The sequence below is a fragment of the Zingiber officinale genome, chromosome 1A (genome assembly GCF_018446385.1).
Source record: "Zingiber officinale cultivar Zhangliang chromosome 1A, Zo_v1.1, whole genome shotgun sequence".
Classification (NCBI taxonomy): Eukaryota; Viridiplantae; Streptophyta; class Magnoliopsida; order Zingiberales; family Zingiberaceae; genus Zingiber; species Zingiber officinale.
Genome location: NC_055987.1, coordinates 83,416,319 through 83,438,846, shown reverse-complemented (window position 1 = coordinate 83,438,846; position 22,528 = coordinate 83,416,319). Strand labels below are relative to the sequence as shown.

At 37.7% G+C, this 22,528-nt stretch overlaps 1 protein-coding gene across 2 annotated transcripts in view; it reads left to right on the top strand.

The window, feature by feature from the left end:
* The window catches only part of LOC122026453 (calmodulin-binding transcription activator CBT-like), an 88,234-nt gene that overhangs the window by 39,228 nt on the left and 26,478 nt on the right, over positions 1-22,528 (top strand). For both annotated transcript variants that reach the window (XM_042585199.1, XM_042585206.1), the window contains 5 exons: positions 3,119-3,164; positions 4,788-4,974; positions 5,361-5,498; positions 5,577-5,632; positions 11,646-12,077. In XM_042585199.1, coding sequence (XP_042441133.1) covers positions 3,119-3,164; positions 4,788-4,974; positions 5,361-5,498; positions 5,577-5,632; positions 11,646-12,077 — 859 coding nt within the window. The remainder of the gene's footprint in view (positions 1-3,118; positions 3,165-4,787; positions 4,975-5,360; positions 5,499-5,576; positions 5,633-11,645; positions 12,078-22,528) is intronic.

Below are 22,528 nucleotides of genomic sequence, written 5' to 3'. Positions count from 1 at the left end.
TAAATAAATAACAAAAAATTTTATTATAATCTTTAAATTAAAATAATTGAAACATAAAATTAATTAGATAATTTTATTAGGGTAATAGGGTTTAATAAAGCCTCTTTAGATTATCTCCATCACAGTTAGCAGTTGATTAAAATAATTAATCTAAGTTTAATTTAAAAAATTCGAAATCCGACACCACTGACGAGCTCGTGTGACTTCGGTGCTGCCACGGGTTCGCGACCCCTCAGCCATGGTCGCGGGGATAATGTGACTCCTCCGGCACAACCGAGTGGTCGTGCAATCCCTCTGCAGTGGTCGCACGATGCCTCCGCAACGACAGCGGAAGGGTTATGCAACCTCTCCGCTGCTGTTGCGGGGTTGAGCGACCCCTCCGCTGTGGCCGCAGGGTTGCGTAATACATCGCAGTTGTTGTGGGTTTGGTGCCGAGGTCGTGCCGATGCCGGTCGCCGGGTGGAACGAGATGTTTTATCTGTTTCGACTGTCTCGGCACGAAACTTTAAACCATGGTTTCTATTATTGGCCTTCCAACATAAACCCAAATTTATTTTCGATCACCATCATCTCCTTCCTTAGTCTTTTTTCTATTACTTTTTAAAAAAGTTTCATAGTATGGTTCATTAATTTAATACTTCTATAGCTTCCACAATTTTATACATTTTATTTATTCTTATATAAGGGAATTAAAGTACTTACCTCCACTAATCAGATGCTTTTTTTCATTTTTAATATCGAATTGAATAAAATTTAATACTTTGTTTCCTTAGGCACTTTCAAACCTTTATGTCCAACTACTTTGCTATTGTGCATCCCATTTAAATTATTTCACTTCTTAAATTTGAATTTTATGATAAAAATTTAAATTTTTATATTCATTTGACCTATTTAAATTACTTTAATTAATTACTTAAACTTTTATTAAAAAGTTAGATGAAAATATCTCTTCCATCGCTCTTTTATTTCCTCATTATTTAATAAAATCCTATTATATTTATCTTTAATATATTTTATTTAGATAAGATCTCTGGTATTTCTCTCTCTTATTTTATCTATTCTATAAATATCACTTTCTTCTTTTGTATCCAATTTCGATATAAGCATTCAAAAATTTCATTCTTGTCTTCATTTACTGCTTTCTTGGCTATTGTATACTTTTTAAGTTTTTGTCGTTCATATAAGTGTATAATAACTTATAGGCCGTTTTTTTTTTTTTTTTTCACTTTCTCATTTCATTACCAAGATTCTTTAGTTGGTGGTGCATGTCCTTTGACTCACCGAGTACACTCTTGGTTACTATTTTCAACTTTGTTTCCATTTTATCCCACGTCATATAATACTTGTACTCCTCTTTTTAAATTTATTTTGTTTCTCATCCTTTAACTTTCACCACTTAATTTTAGGAGTTGTGTATATTTTTTTTCTATTGATACTATGCTTGAGCCGTATATCCAACACGACTAACCTATGTTGGGTTGTTAAGTTTTCTATAGGGACCTTGAAATCTTTACAAATTTTTCTATCCTTCTTTCGAACTATAAGAAAGTCAATTTACTTTTGAATGTGACCGAGTGCTATTCTTTTTTCTTAAAAAACGAATTAACTAGTATAAGGTTATATGTTATCGCAAAATCTAATATAATTTTTTTTTTTTTTTTGTTCCAAATTCATAACCCCCATGCACCCTATTGCATTCCTCATTTTTCATTCCTATATGCCCATTTAGGTCTTCTTTTATTAAAATCATTTTGGTTGGCTATATGTTTTGTAATACATCATTTAGGTCTTCATCTGATCCCTACTTAGGTGCATATATGCTAATTACATTAATAATTTTTTTTACCACCTTTTTAATTATTCCTACTACTTTATTCTGTAGTGAACTATCGACAACAATACCTACTCCATTCAAATCGATTAGAGTCGAAGCAAATCAAATAAAAATCCTAATTCGTCCTAGTCCACAAATAAGCTTCTTATAGGCAAATATTTGTTTTTGGTAACCCAAGTATTCACTTATACACTTTTTTATGTATTCAATTATATGCATTCTGCCTATATCTGACATGTTCATTGTTATATATGTGTTTTTTGTAGGATGGTTGTAGATATTTTTATGGAAAGTTATTAATTCAACAAGTTGAGCAATATACTTTATTATATATAAAGCATTATTATCAATATAACTTTTTGAATATATTTTAGCATATGCTCTCACATCTGTCTTAGTGTGTTGCATATATGTTCTGCCTATTTGATTCTTGTTCTACTTGATTGATAATCCTTGCCTGTTAGATTGATCAACCCTTGTGCATTGGCCTAACTTACGTGAATAATATATCTTCGCCCCTAGTTTTCAATGAAACTAGTTTTCTGTCGTCACTCAGCTTATCCTTGATTCCTGAATCTTCCAACAATTATATAGTATTATCTATTCAATATTCCCACCTTAACCGTATAGCCATTCGGGCCATTACAACCATAATCATATGTGACCAACCAGCACCCTTAGTCTTCGACACCAATCTCAACCTCTCCAAGCAGTTACCTAACCTAGTACCTCTTTACCATGCTATCATGGCCACCCTTTCAACCTCAAACAACCTTATTGTCTGCATACAACTAAATTCATCCTTACAAGAAAAGGACCACTTTTATTTGAACAGAGAAGTCCTATACAATTAGAATAATTTTCTACTTAATCAACAAATTACATGAATGAGTTGTACCTTACAACTCAATATACACTTGAGATCATAGTTTCAAAAACAGTTTTATGTTTGTTGACATGATTGCGACAATGGTGATGAAGCTTGAGTGAGATATTACAAGGGCCAACCTTCTGTAAGCTCGAGGGCTAGGGTTTTGTTCCTGTGATGAAGCAAGGAGGGATCTTCTGTAGGATTGACTTGGTGCCGTTCTCCTGTTTTCATCATCTGAATCTTCTTCCTATTCTTCTTTTTCTCACAGTGCATTTCATTATTTGAGTCATCTTTACCGTTCGTCATTTTCTATAATATTGATATCCATGCCTTATTTATAATCTCCATTATTTTCTTTGATTATGTGCTAAGCTGCATAAAATCAATACTGATATAAATTCATTCTTATTCAGGAGCTTGGAGCGCATAGTTCTCGTGCACTACCGTCAAACATCAGAGGTCTTTCAACCCTTTCGAAGTCTTATGCAAAGTTCTATAGTAATGATTTTAATGCATTCAAAAAAAATGTAAATCTGATTTCTTGTAGCGATGGGGAAGGAGTATAAATCTCGTGTAGCTCAATGCTATGCCACATGGTTTTAATGAATCAACATGACATCTCAGTTTAGTCTCTTGTGAAATGCTATAAGCTATTGTTATGGTATATAAAACTTAGATGAGTGAAATATCATTGATTTAAGCTTAATCATTTTGGTGCATTGTGACGCCATGTCATAAGAAGCAACCTAGTGCTATGCACGATGATTTCCAACTTAAGAAAGTTGTTTCACTGTTATTTGAGCTTCACATATTGATAACTAGTTCTTGGGGCTTTTATTGTGCTACAAGTTTATGTGGGGTGAAATTGAACACCGAGGAGTGCGTTTAACAGAGATCGACAAGGTTTAGACAGATGGGATCCTCTGGTCCGCAATTTTGCGGACCAGAGGATGATCCACTGATTGTGATTGGTGGATCATGATGGACCCCATTTGTTTAAGTGATGGGGTCCATCAAAATAAACCAATCCACAAAGTGGACCATCCTCTAGTCCGTAAATTGTGGACCAGAGGATCCGTGCTCAGGTTTAGATGAGTGTGTCATTATCTTGAACTTAGGACATTGATTAAGGCCTACCTACTAATGGATTTGTTATACCATTATGATGATTGTGACGAATTTCATGGGTTATAGTGCCTCCCTTGGCTTGTGGTTTCTTTTGAGAGGATCCGTGCTCAGGTTTAGATGAGTGTGTCATTATCTTGAACTTAGGACAGTGATTAAGGCCTATCTACTAATGGATTTGTTATACCATTATGATGATTGTGACGAATTTCATGGGTTATAGTGCCTCCCTTGGCTTGTGGTTTCTTTTGAGAGGCATTGTTTGCTTCCAATCCCCTCCCTACCTACGCTTTTTTGGTAAATGAATGTTTCTGGTGTTGGTGCATCACAAGTGGAGCCATTAGTAGATGTGTATCTCAATTAGTAATCTCACTGTTATATGTCTCAGTCAGTCAGTCTCACATAGAAGAAAGAGGAACTCGACAATATAACTTGTATTATCACTGGTTGATGAATGAAGGTAGGGTTCTCTTTATAGACCCTACCCAAACCTAGTCTCCTAAGACATGGTGTGTCTTTTACTAGGTCTGCTAGCTTTGGAAAATAAGAAAAAAAAATAAGAATTTTACAGCCTTTTTCTAAAATACTACAACTTTTTAATTTTAATCAGTTTAGTTATTGCCAGTTCATATGGTCTTTGAGTCGACAGTGGCTGTGTTTTTTACAAATTTATTTTTTTATTTTAGATTTGATGTTCTTGAGAACCTCTTTCAGAATGCGAATGTCATTAAATAAATAGTAATGTATTTCAAAACTGTTTGGTTTTTCTTTATATAGAATGAACTCCAGAAATGCTGGCATGGTTCATGCAGAATTGAATATGCTGAGGTTGCCTTGGTCTGTGTTTACAATCAACACAAACTTGCTAGTCACTTACAACTAGGCATGGCATCAAGAGATTAATTATTCCATAGAAGTATAGTTTTCCTTGTTCTTAGTATGTCTCCATGGTATCAGGACAATGCAGTTCAAGGAATTCCTGCATCATTAGAATGCACTGAGGTTTTATCATCAAAAAACAGGATGCATAGTGGTTCTCCATCAACGCCAGTGCATTCGGCTACTGATTCTGCCCATTCAGAGGAGTTGGGATCTGCAGTTGTATCGGAAGAAACTTTGGGAGAATATCATGTCAGCTGCACTGGTGAGACAGCTGTTCAAATTCTCTTCTGCCGGTTAAGATTGACATGCGAAACTTCCCCAACAAACGAATTACTATATACATACACATATGTATGTGTGTATGGATGTATATATATATATATATGTATATTGGGCCCTAACAAATTTTTTTAGAGTCTTGTGTATAATCATTTTCTCAAATAATTCTTCCCAATATGACATATTTTCCTTCATTTTCATCTTTAATAATTTGTTGATAGTGCCTGATTATGTTATACCTTCAGACTGATATGAATGACACTCATAGAATTTGACCTCCATGATTTATATTTCGAATACTTTCTTGTGTGGTGGTTCTACAGTGAAGCTTCATCAACCTTTGAGTTTATACATTCTCTCATCTTTCAGGTTCTACTAGTACGCCATTGATGGATAACTGCAATGATCTTCAAAATCATGAGTTCAGTCTCCATGATATTAACACACTTGAATGGGATGAACTTGTTGTGTCTACTGTTGACGATGATTCACCTGTTACGAGAGATGGTAATGACATTATGCCAATAAGAAAGTGGATCATCCTTTCATCCTTATCTAAGAATCTTACAATGGTTTCTTTCACAGGTGATGGTTTATCCAGTTACCAGCAAAGTAATGATATTAGAAATTCCATTAACGCTGTAAGTGAATTGGTAAATGCTCTATTGATTGAAACCTGGAATTAAGAAATAGATTTTTATGGCCTTTAAAGGATGAAAGTTATTGCTAAAAGTTTTCAACTTAGGTCAGAAAATTAGTGGTCTACTTAACACTTAGCAATTTATCCTAGAATTTATTTTGTGTAAAGTCTAAATTTCCTTTGAGGTCTCTCATTAAGTCTTTTAGGCGATAGAAAGTTCTAGTGGATGGACATTTCACAGTGAATACAAATTTGTAGCCCACAATAGATTACCTTGAGGGAGATGAACTTACTCCTATGTTCTGTTGGAGAATGCAGTAGAGTTATGTGTAAATATGTAATTAGGGGCTATAATATATAAAGGCGAAAAGGGCTACCTAGGGATCCAATAAAAAATAATTTCCCCTTAATCTTAACATGGTATCAAAGCTATTTGAGAGGGAATTCATTTATGTTTAATCTGTTCCAATCTTGGATCCTATGTCTGTGCGTAGTAGCTTAAGGATTTTATATTTACCTAAAGAGTGCTCCAACAAAATGAATCTTTTGTGATGAAGGTTATGATTAGAAGTTCGACAAGTAAAGAATCTAAATTTGGTTTTGTATTCTGTTAGAAGGGAACTTTATTTCCTGAATGAGCAAGAAGCATATAGTGGTGGCAAAGTCAAGTACAAAGTAAGAATATATAGTATGGCCTAACAATGTACAAGCTCATTCAGGCTCAGCATTTAATGATGTGACAAAAGGCGAAATCGCTCGCCCTAGCGCCCCCGCCGCACCCGACCCCAGTGTTGGTTGGTTCTAGGAAGATCGTACCGGTTCCACTGTACAAAAATTTTGTACAAGTGTCGAATCTTTCCTAAACAACCTATTGTGTTCTTTAGAAATTAAATTAGGAATCACAAACGGAACTTAACGTTATTGATTTTAAATTTAACTTATCTGTTCTTAATGATTTAGATTTGGATCGCAAGGAGAACTTAACACTATTGATCCAAATCAACCTATGTTACAAATTCTATTAAATATCTATTTCGAAAATCGGTTCTTAGGACAAACATGGCGAGGCACATGACCTTCTTGGGTATGGGAGCATCCACCACTGCCTCGACATAACCTCTTAACGAAATTAAATATTTAATTTCCTAAAATAACATTAGGTTTAACCAAAAGGAACAATCGAATCACAAATTCGAAAAACAAACAAAAAAACACAACTTCGAAATAAATCCAAAACTCTAGAATCATATGCCTCTTGTGTTTGGAATTCGTACAAAGAAGAACTAGCATGATGCGGAAAATAATTACTAGTTATACCTCTTCTTTGTATGCTAATAACCTCGAGATCTTCTGCCGTATTCCTCGCCTCCTTTTGGACGTCGTGTGAGCGACGATCCTCCAAGATGAACACCACCCAAAGTCTTCTTCCTCCTCCTCTAAACTCCGGCCACCACCACCACAAAGAAATAAGAGAGCAAGGGGAAAGGAGAGGGAGAGAGGACCGACCACAAGAGGGAGCACAAGCAAAAGAATAAGAATTGATTTCTCATGAGCCCCCCATCTCCTTCTTTTATATTACTTGCCCAAGGCAAATAAGGAAAAGATTTTTACAAAAATTAAAATTTTCCTCTTGTTTTTCCTTTTCCCCTTTTATTTTTCCGTTTGTTTCCCTTGATTGATTCAATCATTGATTGGATGATTGGCCGACCCTTTAAAGGAAGGAAATAATCTTGTAAAAAATTTTATAAGCAAAGAAGGAAAACTCTTATAAAATTTTACAAGCTTTTTTTTAATTTCCTAATGTGGATGTTAAAAAACGAAAGTTTTAAAAATTAAAACAAAGTTTTAAATTTTAAAACTTCTCTTCTAAAATTTCTTTTTTAACATGGTTACAAAAATAGAAAGTTTCAAATTTAAAACTTCTCTTCCTTTTTTCTAAAAATCATGAGGATGGTTAAAAAAGGAAAGTTTTTTTTTAAAACTTTTAAACTTTCTTTTAAACCATGTGACCTAATTCAAATAAGGAAAGTTTTATATTTTAAAATCTCTCTTTTAAAACTTGTAGATATCTATAAAGAGAAGATTTTAGAAATTCAAAACACCCCTCCTAGTTTGAATTATATTGGCCGACCCCTTCTTGCTTGGGCACCAAGCAAAGGGCCGACCCCTTTGAGAAGTAAGCGGCCGACCCCTATGACTTGGTCACCAAACCATGGGCCGACCCCCTCTTGGACACCAAGATGGGCTTTTCATGAGTGGATTTAAGGCTTCATTGAGACTACGACAGGGACCTAGAGGAGAAATTGATTTTGACTTCCCGATGAGCTCAAGTATCCCGTGTTCTCCCCGAACACACAAATCAAGTTCATCAACTATAACTCATTCCACTAGAGATTTATTATTGCACTACTGCACCAATCCCAAATTACATTATGGACTCCTTATCATGAAAGTGTTAATCTCCCCGTGTTTAAGATATCGAATGTCGATTAATTTAATTGAGTTACTGACAACTCACTATAATTAATGTCTTAGTCCAAGAGTAGTACCACTCAACCTCATTGTCATGTCGGACTATGTCCACCTGCAGGGTTTAACATGACAATCCTTATGAGCTCCTCTTGGGGACATTCTCAACCTAGATTATTAGGACACAGTTTCCTTCTATAATCAACAACACACACTATAAGTAATATCATTTCCTAACTTATCGAGTCTATTGATTTATCGAGCTAAATCTCACCCTTTGATAAGTTAAAGAAATAAATACTAAATATATGTTTTTGTTATTATATTAGGATTAAAAGCACACACTTCCATAATAACTAAGGTCTTGTTCTTTTATTAAGTCAGTATAAAAAAAACTTACCTTAAATAGTCTTTCTCAATACACTCAGAGTGTACTAGTATAATTTATTAGTCAAGATAAACTAATACTTAATTACACTACGACTATTCCAACGGTTTGTTCCTTCCCATCTTAATCGTGAGCAACTGTTTATAATTTATAAAGGACTGATAACATGATCTTCTGTGTATGACACCACACATCATGTTATCTACAATATAAATTAATTGAACAACTACACTTAATAAATAAATGTAGTCATTTGACAATGTGATTCTTTTATTTCAAAAATAAATGTTTACAAAAGTTAGGTTTTTAGTATACACTCTAACACCCAGGCCATCACGAGGGAGGTAAATCACGGTAGCCGAGAGGGCAAGTGATGGTGGGGTGAGTTGCACAAGGTCCGGGGATTTATGCCTCGACAATCCTGAGATTCGACCCTGCGACCTCATGTGGCAATGCTCAGCATTTAATGATGGAGCTAGTCAATGATGCTTTACTGTGACCATCAAATTGCAATGCATATAACTTTGAATCATGTGTTTCATGAAAGGAAAAGCATATAAAGGTTTACTGTCACTTTATCAAATAGAAAACATAATAAAATGAATTCATCACTTCTTTTATTAGATTTGATGATCAGTTAGTAGATTTGCAGTTCAAATTATTAAGACGACATATAGTTGAATATATCTATAACAAGCTAGATTTATACAATCTATTATTGCTACAGAGGTGTTTAAATATGTAATGAGTGAGGGTGTTATTTGTAATATTCCCTATTGATTAATGAGAAATAATTAATAAAATATAGAGCGTATATTTTATCCATTATAATTTGCCAACAACAGGGATTCAATAAAGCCTATGAGATATTCTTACAAATGGTTTATGGTGATGAGGACAAAAAACCGGAGTAGTATTACAGTGTAACGATGCATAAGATAACAAATTAAAAAATGTGGATGCAAGGTATCACACTTGCAATTGTCATTGCGAAAAGCAATTCAAATTTCTAAATTGCACATGGGGTTCTCCAACGACATCAGGCTACTCAAGGATATACAAGGATAGAAGAGTTTCTAAAACTTCCTATGCATGTTCACATCACCCTAGAGCAATGAATCCGTAGTGATAGGAGGTATGTGAAATTCAACAGGAGTTAGAAAATAAGTGTTAAACCCTTGATACATTCTATCCCATGGTCAAGATGACCAGAATCTCTCTATTGTTCTCCCTCTATTCGTCGCCCTCGCAATTATCTTTCACTAAAGCTTTATCAACGTGGCATCAAGAATGCTATCCTTTACGGTTATTTCTCTTGTCTATGGAGCAGCCTCTTGAGTTTGTTACTTAAGGGAGGTTGCCTCTCATTTATAAGTTGAAGAAATAATTGTGTGAGCTGAAACAATCTTTGAGGATTGTATAAGCGGAAACAATCTTTGCAGTTGATTTGGCAAATTTAGCTATGCTATTCTTCAGTATGATATGCTTAGGAGTGTTGCTAGCCATTCAGTATTCTATCTCAGTTCTTCATTAGGGAAAGGTAGCTTGCATATTTTCTACGTGGATGAAATTATGATAACTAGCAATGACTCCATTGAGATCCTGATTGAAAAATTATCGACATCAATACTTAAACGATGCAAGTATTTCATTGGTATAGAGGATGCTCGCTCGAAGGGAGATATTTATATTTCACAATGGAAGTATCTACTTGGCATGCTCAAAGAATTTGTATGTTAGAGACTAAACCAATTGACACACCCATGGATCCTAATGTCAAAATAGTAGTGGAACTAGAGGAGCTACCAAATGATCAAGTGAAATGTAAGAAACTGCTAGGATAAATGAAGTATCTTACAGTTACTGGATGTGACATATCCTTTGTCGTTTATGTCATGACTACTGGGTAGTAACCTTGAGTATCCTACAATAGCTTAAAAGTGCTCCTGATAAGTGCTCCATAATCAGGGGCATTAATGCTGGGTAGTTCTCCCAAACACAAGTGCTCTATGCTTGACTATCATGTTTTGTTAGGAAGGAATTTGATTTTGTAGAAAAGTATACGTTGTAGCTAGAGTTAGTGCAGAGACAAATTATAGGGTCATCACTCTCACAATATGAGTTTAGTTGGGGGTAAATAGTTGATGACAAAGCTGTACTCCACTACAAAGCCAATGAAGCTTCAATACAATAATCAAGTTGTCATGCACGTAACATTGACTATGTATTTAATAAAAGAACAAAACACATTGTAATGATTAGGGAGAAAGTCTAATTAAATGAGATCATTATTTTATTTGATAGTTCCAACGATCAAGTAGCTCATCTGTTGACCAAATGGAAGTTTTCCTAGAGATGGATGGTCTATATAGCCTTATTTTCCCTTTTTGGTGGAGGAAACTTGATATCTTGGATGAGCAAGAGGCCAGTGTAGTTGCCAAGTCAAATGTAGCAGTAAGATACGAGACCATGATTCTTACCTTGTGAGCTTAATTAGCTCAAACAAAACAATTGATGATTTAGTTGGTGGTGCCCCTCCTGAGCCCATGCCATTGTATCAAGATAATTAGATACTCATGCGCGTTGCTTGACTTGTCTTTCACAAGAGATCGGTGGAGAGGAAAAACTTTATCTTTTATATATTTCAAGGCTGCGTACAATGGATCGGACCTACATGGCGGGAGCTTCGTGCACCTGGCTATCATTTTTTTTTATATTTCAAGGATTTTTTTTATTATTTTGTTTATAAATTAAAATTTATTATTTCTAACAAGAGCAAAACATAAAAAAGATCAAATGACACATAAAGATCAATTAGCATTTTTTAGGGAAAAATTACAATACAAGTGAACAATTAACATATTTTCTGAGTGTCTTTGAGGCTACCTATGTTTTTGTGTGTTAAGCTATGGTTTTATATTAATTTTGAACCAATTTGAGGGGGACCATGTTCAGGGAATAACAACATTGTTTGAAAGCAATTTTGCGCAAGGATGGTGCAAATAGTTCTTAGAAATGATTTCGAAGGAATATTTTGCATTTCTGTATCTTGGGCAAAACAAGTGATAGAGTTGTCTGTCTTTCTAGAAATTTTGGCTCTCTTTTTTTTTTCCTGCATGTTTGTTAAAAATAGGTTACTAATTTTAGTTCCTTACAGTGCTTTATTCCATCTAATGGTGTGCCTGGAAGATTATCTTCCACATTACCATTGAATGCTACATCTGGTGGTGATGATTATTCTGTTGAACAATCAATTAGCGACTTCCTTCATCTGGGAAATGGCCAAGATATCACTGCAGCGTCTTTAGGGGCAGAGAAACTGAATTATGATGCAGAAGTATACGATTGGGATGCTTTGGCTTGCAGTAGAAAAACACCTACTTTTAGTGACACTGGTCTCGTTAGTCAGAACAATTTTGGATGCTGGAATGTAAATAGTGATTCTCTTGTCTTGCTAGAAGATTTTCAGATTCAGGTTCCATGTACGGTGGACGGTGAAGCTAATTCAGTGACCACAATGACGGGGGATCCTATTTTCAATATAACTGAAATCTCACCTGGTTGGTCTTATTCTACAGAGGAAACAAAGGTATTATTATTATTTGTCCAGACACTTTCTTTCTGAGTAAACTATTATCTGCATGCGCATCATTTGCCTTTGATTATTAGCACATGACACAGGCTTTTTTTCCTGAAAGGTTCCACCGTTGGTATATTAATTATGGATTAAGTTAATAATGCTTACAGGTTCATGCAATGACTCTAAGCGTAACCATAGAGCCAGATCCAAGTCAAAAACAGAGGTTGAAAAAGGAAAGCAAAATAGTTATAAAATAGAAAGAACCTTACTGCACTCTATGGATTGAGTGTAGCTTAGTATTTCAAGATACACTTGCATTAGCTTCCTGAAATCACTTATGCACACTTGTCATCCATTCAAAGACTGGATGTCTATAGCAAAACATTTTGTATTAGCCTAAGCTTAAGCAATCTTCTTTCTTTATGGGGAGCCCTTGGGATCCCCATAAAGACCTTCATGGGGCCAGAAGATGATCATGTTAGAGTAAGTAAAGCTGCCTTTAAAAATTTGATGATTTTTTTTTTCATCCAAACTATCCGTAACCAAGCCTGACAGAGTGATGAAGAACAATTTATTGTGGCAGTAACCCTTTGAGGAAGTAATTCAAACTCTCTGCAAGAGATTTCTCCTGAAAAACCCAAGGAATAACCAGCCTTCAGAACTAACGTGCCAGAATTTCACTAAGCAGAGTTAGTTTTGATCTCTAGATTGCTGAAACTGCAGAAGCGGTTATCCACTTGAATTCCTTTCCTGAACAAAACCTCTTTTTATGTCAACTCATACTGAGTAAGCCAAATAATAGTTTTAATCTTATTGGTTTGGAAAGCTTGCTAAATGGAGTCAATGATTGGATTATTGACACCATTGAACTTCAGTATTTTGTAGGCACCTCCTCTGGTAATTGTCTTCCTTGTCAGTTATCAGACCAACCTTCAAGACCACAAATAGTTCACAGAGCTCCTTGTAATGTCCCCATGAAATAGTATATTAAAGTGGAGGATGCTTGAGGGTGCAATGCATCCCTATCGTGCATACAAGAAGGTGATTCGTGTGGAGACTTCAAACAATGTGGCTAGTGAGATTATTTGAAACTCCTTATTGCGATCCAATAATTGCATGTGAAAGCGTGTCATGGTAGCCAGTCATGTGGCAATGATCACGCACAAGGTGATAACTTTAAAGCAAGCAACACATAATGGGGGAGAGGGGATAACATTGTAGAGGAAAAGGATCAAATGGCTCTTAAATAACCCTAACAAACCTTGACCTTGATACCTAATCCCACTCAATTGGTTTAGTTTGGTTTAATATGGATCAACATTCAAAGTCTCAAGCAATGTCGGAGATTTGGTCTTTGATGGGAATGATATTGTTTAAATATCATGTCAATGTTTCGATGTAGTGCCGATAATGAATTTGAGGCAATAGGAGGAAGGAGAGGAGGAAGGAGATGTAGAAAAAAAACGAAGATAAACAACTATACAATTAAATTTAGACTTGAGAAAATCATGTGCATATTCTATTATTTGCAAGTTCTAGATCCTTATTCCTTCCGAGTTGCAACTTCAAAATGAGAAAGAAATTTAATAATTTTCTGGACCAACATTCAAGGAAAATGTAAATGTTGCATATTATTAGTTGTGTATATCTGTATATATTAGCTTAATTACAGTTTTCTAAGATAGATTACTAGTTTTGTATATAAATATATCTCACTCTTCACTAAACCCAGATAACATGGTGATATGGGTTATGATAAGCCGACCTGTCGGATGACGTGGGAGTTAGGGTCGAGAGAGAAAGGAGAGGCTTATAGTTGGGTGAATATATGATTTAGGGGAAAGACCGACCAAATAAAAAGTTTTTGTAGGCGCTTGGCCGGGCAAAGTTCGACTGAGCTTAAGGGCACTTAGTCTTATAAAGCCTTTAGTATATTATCGGCCGAGCGAATGCCAAGTGAGCAACAATGTGCTTATATGCGCTCGACCAGACAAAGCCCGACTAAGCTTAAGGGAACTTAGTCTTATAAAACCTTTAGTATATTACCAGCCGAGCGAAGGCCGAGCGAGCACCAATGTACTTATATGCGCTCAGCCGGACAAAGTCTGACTGAGCTTAAAGTCACTTAGCCTTACATAACTTTTACTATATCACCGGACGAGTGAAGGACGAGCGATCACTAATGTGCTTATATACGCTCGACCGGACAAAGCCCGACTGAGCTTAAGGGCACTTAGTCTTATACAGTCTTTAGTATATTATCGACCGAGTGGAGTTCGAGCGAGCACCAATGTTCTTATATGCGCTCAACCCGACTGAGCTTAAATGCACTTAGCTTTATGCAACCTTTAGTATATTACCGGCTGCCCCTAGGGCGTAGCGCAGACGGTGGGCGCATGATATCTCTGACGTAATGGTTAGGGGTCAATTCTCAAGAACTGACAACCTGGGGTTTACCCCGCCATGCGCCTATGGCCTCTATACCTGCATGAATCTCCCTTCATATTCGTGGGGCCGACACTAGGGGGGCCGCTAAGGTAGCGGATTTACCTTTTTTTAGTATATCACTGGTCAAGTGAAGGCTGAGCGAGCACCAATGTGCTTATATGTGCTCGACCGGACAAAGCCCGATTGAGCTTAAAGACACTTAGCTTTATACAGCCTTTAGTATATTATCGGCCGAGCGAAGGCCGAGCGAGTACCAATGTGCTTATATGCACCTGACTGGACAGAGCCCGATTGAGTTTTAGGGCAGTTGGCCTTATAAAGCATATAGTACATTCTGGACGGAAACATGCTTAATAGAAGGTATTCTTAATATATATACGATCGGCTTGAATAACCGATCAAGAGATGCTTAACAGAAGATATTTTCAATATATATACGAACGGCTTGAACGATTGGTCAAGATATGCTTAACTGAAGGTATTCTCAATATATATACGGTCGACTTGATTGACCGACCGAAACATGCTTAACAGAAGATATTCTCAATATATATACGACCGGCTTGAATAATCGACCGAGATATGCTTAATAGAAGGTACTCTTAATATATACACGACTGGTTTGAATGACCGACCAGGACATGTTTAACAGAAGATGACATACAAGTAGGAGACAACTTTATGATAGCTTAGTGAATTTGGCGGGAAATATTCTCCAGAAGCTTCTTTAGTTATGGGAATATATTCCTATTTACACATCATTAGGAATATGAGTCATAAACGACAAAAGAGGTACATTTGGGTAAAAAAGATTCATTAAACGATTATTGCACGAAACCTAAAAGGTGATTTCATCTTCTAACAAACTCTAATAAACCGGGAACTACCTCATGACTACGGAGGTTATATGAGATAGTATAAAAAGGGGGATCCTCTCCATTGGTAAGGTATGCAAACTAACTCTGTTTCTAAGTACTTTCATTACTATACTTCTTCTTCTTCTTCTTCCACCTTCGAGAGAGGAACCGACTTGAGCGTCGGATGGCCTAGCCAAGGATCCCCATCCCGGTCTTAGGTCACTAACGCTTTATTGGATCGTCTTGATCATTGAGAAGTTCTTTCGGATCTTCAGGAGTTCATCATCTTTGAGACCCCCGTTCATCGGAGCCAGCGCACCAGCTCATAGATTTCAGACAGGATCAAATTTGGCGCTGTCTGTGTGAAACTTCACCTGGATCTGAAGCTACAAGATGGGAGAAGATGGAAAACCCAATACCGTTACTCTGACACAGGAAGATATGGAGTTACTCATCAATGCGAGGGTACAGAAGCTGTTACAACAACAATAACAGGCTAAAACTGGTGGTACGTTGTCTGTAGCATCACATCCGGTAATATCAACAACTGTTCACCAGAGGGAAAGAGCGATCGAGGGGGATTATCCTGCTTGCTTACTCCCTATCCCTCTCTCTCCAACTCGATACCCTCGAGCATTTTTCCATACACCTTTTGAACATGGGGGACGAAAGACAGTTCTTCAGAAATTTTATGGAGAGACACCTGTAAGGGATAAACAAAAAGGGAGATCGTAGCCAGCGATAGTTCTTCTGAGAGGATCGTTCCATTCTCTCAATGAGTGCTAGATGATCCTTTGCCGAAGCATTATCAAAACTTAAATATCGGAGAATATTTTGGAACAACCGATCCAGAAGATCGTCTTCTTAAATTCGAAAATACGGTTCTCCTTCAACAATTCACTGATGGTGTCAAATGCCGGATGTTTCTCACTACCTTTGGAGGGGCAGCTCAAAGGTAGTTCAAGTGATTACCGGATAACTCTATACATCGCTTCAAGGATTTTCGCAAGATATTTCTCTATCATTTTTCTAGTAACAGGCGATATCACAAAATCCCATGGAGTCTTTTTTTCAATCAAGCAAGGGCCTAAAGAAAGCATCAGAGCCTATATTAAGAGATTTAATCAAGTAGACATAGATGTTCCCACGACTATTACGGAGATATTGGTAAGTGTTTTCTCTCAGGAGCTCAATGATAATGACTTCTTTAAAGATCTGGTAAAAAATCCTCTCCAACTATGCAACGTCCCATAGTACCTGCTTAGCCATCCAGAGGGCCTCGTGCATGCCCTCCACATCGTCATCTTGAACTACAACCGTAAGTTGTACAACATATGGAAATGCCATAGGAGGTTCCACGGAGGTGGTGCACGTATCATCAATCAGGTACCTATAACAGAGAAAATTGTTTTGCTCTAAAGAATTAATGAACGAGTAATGCTTGATATTGCCGGCGTTCTCTAGTTCCAAATCGCCAACAGTACCTGAGGCAAAATAGTCCGCTCAAGCTGGAGTATCGGACGGCTGAGTTGCATATAGGAGTTCTACCACTCCTGGCCAAGCAAGCTCAAGCACCTGGTTTGGTGCAATAAGAAACAACATCAGTCAGACAAGAAGAAAATCGTAGTAATGCTCCCCGGGGTAATATCAACATGATAGCTGGAGGATCGACAGATGTTGATTCTAACCGAGCGAGGAAATTACATGCTCACCGATTGGAAATTTATACTGTGGGGTGTAGCAATTATAACATTTCTCGTACCTTTATTGATACTGATAGCTCAGTTAATATTATTTTCAAACAAGCTTTTGATCAGTTGCAGATAGATCCGAGTGAGCTGCAGCTCATGGTAACTCCTCTATATGGGTTCATTGGAAATGAAGTTCAACCATTGAGTCAGATAATATTGGCTATATCTTTGGGAGAAGATCCCTTAATGAGGACGCGCCAGTCGTATTTTATGGTGGTGGACGCCCCTCTGCATATAATGTTATCCTGGGTTGACCGACCCTAAATGAATTCCGGGCGGTCGTTTCTACTTTTTGCCAGAAGATAAAATTTCCAGTGGATGATCAAGTAGGGGAAGTAAAAGGAGATCAATTGGTAGTGCGCAAATGCTACGTGGAGATAGTTAGGGTGGAGGCCAATGCCGCACGGAAGATACAAATAACGGAGGTCAATGCTATTCAGGAAAGGTCGCCCATCCTGGTGTATGAAGAAAAGGAGGAGGTACAGATCCAAGTTGGCCGACCGGAAGTTGTTACTCATGTGGCATCAGATCTAGAACCAGTATTGAAAGTCGAGCTGATACAATGTTTAATACGCAATAGTGATGTATTTGCCTGGACGCCAAGGAAGTGACGGGAGTATCCCCTATGGTCATGGAGCATACGCTTCATGTATATCCTAATGCCCGACCAGTTAAACATAGGAAGCAGGATTTTGGAGTTGATCAGAATAAAATCATTAAGGAAGAGGATAAATTACTAGAAGCTGGTTATATCCGGGAAGTGCAATTCCCCACTGGTTAGTTAATGTGGTTCTGGTTTCCAAATCTGGAAACAAATGGCAAGTATGCATAGATTTTTGGGATCTTAATAAAGCTTGTTCAAAGGATTATTATCCCCTACATCGCATCGATCAAGTGGTGGATTCTACTTCTGAATGTGAGCTTATATGCATATTAGATGCCTATCAGGATATCATCAGGTCCTGCTTCCTAAGGAAGACCAAGAAAAGATTAGTTTTATAACTGCCGAAGGTATGCCTTTCAGATTAAATAATGTTGGGGCTACTTATTAAGGACTCATGAATAAAGTCTTTCAAAAGTAGATCGGAAGAAACATAGAAGTTTATGTGGATGATATACTTATCAAATCTTTGCGAGTTGCAGATTTATGTGCGGATATAGAAGAAACTTGCGGGATTCTGAGACGGTATGGACTTAAGCTCAACCCCTGTAAGTATTTATTCAGAGCCAAAAGTGGAAAATTCTTAGGATACATTGTAACTGAACAAGGGATAGAAGTCAATCCCAGCAAAGTACGAGCGCTTCAAGATATGGTTCCACCGCGCAACATGGAGGCACAGAGGTTGACCGATCGGATCACTGCTCTATCACGCTTTATCTATCGATTGATCGATAGAAGCCTTCCTTTCTTCAAGATACTCTGCCAGACTACTAAGTCCTGGGATGAGGATTGTGATAAGGCGTTTGAAGAATTAAAAAATTATTTATCTACTTTGTCTGTATTAGCTAAACCAATAATGGGGGAGACTTTGTGGGTTTATTTATCCGCCAATGAGCATGCTGTTGGCTCAGTTTTGGTAAGGCAAGACGGAAAAGAATAGCAACCTGTGTATTTCTTAAGTCATTTATTAAAGGGAGTCGAGTACCGTTACACTGCACTGGAGAAATTAACTTACGGATTGATTCTGGCCGCTCGGAGATTATGTCCTTACTTCTTATCACATCCAATCATAGTATTAACTAATAGTACTTTGGGTCGAGTGCTCATTAACTCGAAGGCGTCTGGGCGACTGATTAAATGGACAACTGAACTTAGTGAATATGATATACTGTATCAACCCCTAGCAGCAATCAAAGTTCAAGCATTAGCCGATTTTATAACAGAAATACAAGGTCCAGAAGAAGAGGAGACTTGAAAATATATGTTGATGAGTCTTCTACTCGGCAAGGCAGTGGAATAGGAATTCTTCTTATATTACCAAGGGAGGATCGATTGCAACTATCCGTTTGACTAAATTACAGAGCTACTAATAATGAAGCAGAATATGAGACGTTAATAGTAGGGCTACAAGCTACCAGGCATGTAGGAGCTACTCGGATTCTGATTCTCAGTTGGCAGTACAACAACTAATAATAATTTTGAAATCAGTAATGAGCGACTCAAATTATATGCAGAAGCCTTTGATAAGTTGAAGGCTGGATTCCAAGAAGTAAGTATACAGAAAATCGTCCGATCTGATAATCAAGTAGCAGATGCATTAGTTAAATTGGCTTCCTCTATAATACCCTGGAGCTTAGACAGACCTATGGAACAAACAGTGTTAGTGTCTTGTATTGAACGACAAGCTAATGTGGAGATACAAGATGATTGGAGGGCATCAATCATCATGTTCTTACAACAAGGTATCTTGTCAGATGACGGAGAACATGCACGTGTATTTAAGAAGAGAGCTAGTCGATATATCATGGCGAGGGATCAATTATATAAAAGGGTTTTTTCTAGTCCACTACTTAAATGTGTCAGACCAGATGATATGCAGTATATTCTACATGAAGTGCATTAGAGTTCTTGTGGTAGTCATGTGAGGGGACGATCTCTTGCCAGGAAAATATTATTAGCTGGATATTGTTGGCCTATTTTGTAAGCGGATGTTGCTCAGCTTATAAGAACATGCTTATCCTATTAGAAGCATCAGAATATCCCTCATCACCCCACTGAATTATTGAAGGCTTCCATTATATCTTGTCCCTTTGATCAATGGGGGATGGATATAGTGGGACCATTTCCTATTGCACTTGCTTAGAGAAGGTTGTTATTGGTGGCCGTGGATTATTTTTCAAAATGGGTAGAGGCTGAACCGCTAGCTAAAATTACTGAACAAGCAGTCATTAAGTTCTTATGGTAGCATATTATTTGTAGATTTGATATTCCACACAAATTAGTTTTTGATAATGGGAGACAATTTCAAGGCAGGAAAATTAGTGAGGTGCTCGGAGTATGGCATTACACAGGCTTTCACCTCTGTGGCATATCCGTCAAGCTAAAGTAACTAATAGATGTTAGGGTCGATTGATGCTAGGGAGTGAATAGATCATCGCGCTTAAGTTGCTTGCTTTGATGATGTTGTTGCAGGGAAAACACTCAAGCAACTCTCACAACACTAACACAAGGAATTTACTTGGTATCCACCTCAAGAAGAGGTGACTAATCCAAGGATCCGACCCTTATTCACTCATCCACTATGAAATAACTCATTCTCGGTAACTATCGAAGGCGGAGAAACCTGGTACAAACTCTCATACAACAAGAAGAAACGAAGAAGCAAATACAAAGAAAATCTTACAAAATTTTACACAAATGAAACCCTAGCTATCTTCTTCTTCTTGTGTGGAACATCTCTTACTTGGAAGTGCAGCAACACTTTGCTTCAAGAAGCTTCAAGAACTGGCGAGAACTTGTGAGAAAAGATCGCAAGAAGTGGAGAGTCGAACTCGGAGTCGCTGCGAGGAAGACGACTTTAAACTCAACGCTTCCTTCGCAACGGTCACATCCCAATCGATTGACCAATCGATTGGGGAGACTTGAATCGATCGGTTGATTGATTCATAGTGCCTCTGTGCTCTACTGGAGAAGGCCTGTATCGATCGCTCGATCGATTCAGCCTTCATCGCGTTGCGCGCGATTTCCAGCTGCTAATCGATCGGCCGATCGATTGGCGGTGCCCAATCGATCTGATCGATTGGGAAGGCTTATATGCGCGCGATATAAACTCCCAATCGATCGGCCGATCGATTGAGCTTGGTTCAATTTGATCACTTGATCAAATTGACCAAACCTAGTTTGCTCGAGTCAAGTCTAGGGCTCTCAAACCCAACATCCGGTCAACCGTGATCTGTTGGGTCTCCTCGTGCTTAGCATCCTGTCAACCTTGCCCTGCTGGGAGTTCTTCACCAAGTGTCCGGTCAATCCTTGACTCACTTGGACTTTTCTTCTCGTGCCAAGTGTCCGGTCAACCTTGACCCATTTGGACTTATCGTCTCGTGCCAAGTGTTCGGTCAATCCTTTAACCCACTTGGACTTTTCTCCTCGTGCCAAATGTCCGGTCAACCTTGACCCACTTGAACTTACCGTCTCGTGTCAAGTGTCCGATCCACCATAACCCACTTGGACTTCCTTCCACCAGATGTCCGGTCAACCTTAACCTACCTGGATTTCCACGTGCCTAGCTTCACTCTACAGGTCTTTGCATCTGCCTAGCTTCACTCACTAGGACCATCTGTCTGTCTTCCCTCATCAGGATTTTCCTATTGCCTGACTTCACTCACTAGGACTTTCACCTAGCTTCATTCACTAGGATTTTCCCACTACCCGGCTTCTCTCACCAGGGCTTTCACTTGCCTAGCTTCACTCACTAGGTCTTTCACATGGTTTCACGGATTTCCCAACTGCTTAGCTTCACTCACTAGATCTTTCAGCTGCCTAACCTCCAGTTAGGACTTTCCCAGTTAAGTATTCGGTCAAACCTTTGACCTACTTGACTTTTCTTCTCATCTAACCGGTTAAACCTTGACCAGAGGGGAATTGCACCAACAATCTCCCTAAACAGATGATTGCTCCTGCAATCTCCATATATTGTCAAACATCGAAATCGAAATATCGAGACTCAAAGTTAAGCCAACTCAAGCTTAATCAAACCTGGTCACCCAGGGGATATTGCACTAACAATCTTTTTCTTTTTGATGTTTGACAATACCTTTAAATTAGGATAATCCCATAGTCTCAACTTCTTCTTAATGCTAAAGCATGAATGAGGGTTTCTTTCATTCTTTCCCTTCCTAGAGAGCAAACTCCCCCTTTTGATAATGAAGATAACCCTACATTCTCTCTCAAACTTTCCTAGAGGGCAATGAAGGCCTAACTTAAATCCTACATTCTCCCCTATTGGCACACATCAAAAACTCTCCGTCTGAAAAGTTGCTCAATATTATTCACAACTTCACATGTTGTTCACAACACTACAATGAAGGTCCCATACCTTTCACTGTTTCCAATGCTCACCCTTGAGCATTAAACCACTTTATAATGCTCATCCTAGAGCATTCATAACTCAACAATGAAGATATCCACTCTCCATTATTTTTCAATGCTCAACCTTGAGTATTTACTCTAACGAAGGTTAACCACCTTCTATGGTGTTTGAAAAATTAACTTTCATGTCCTTAAAGAGTAACTTCCCCTAAAGATATGCTCCAGATTTCTGTCAATGCACCAACAATGACTTGGAGTCCCTAAACCTTTAGGAAGTCCAAAAATTGAAGTTTTTAGGTTTAAAAAATTTAATATTGAAACCAACCTCATTCTAAACATCAATCTAGTGGTCCTTAACCATTTCTCCTTATTTTC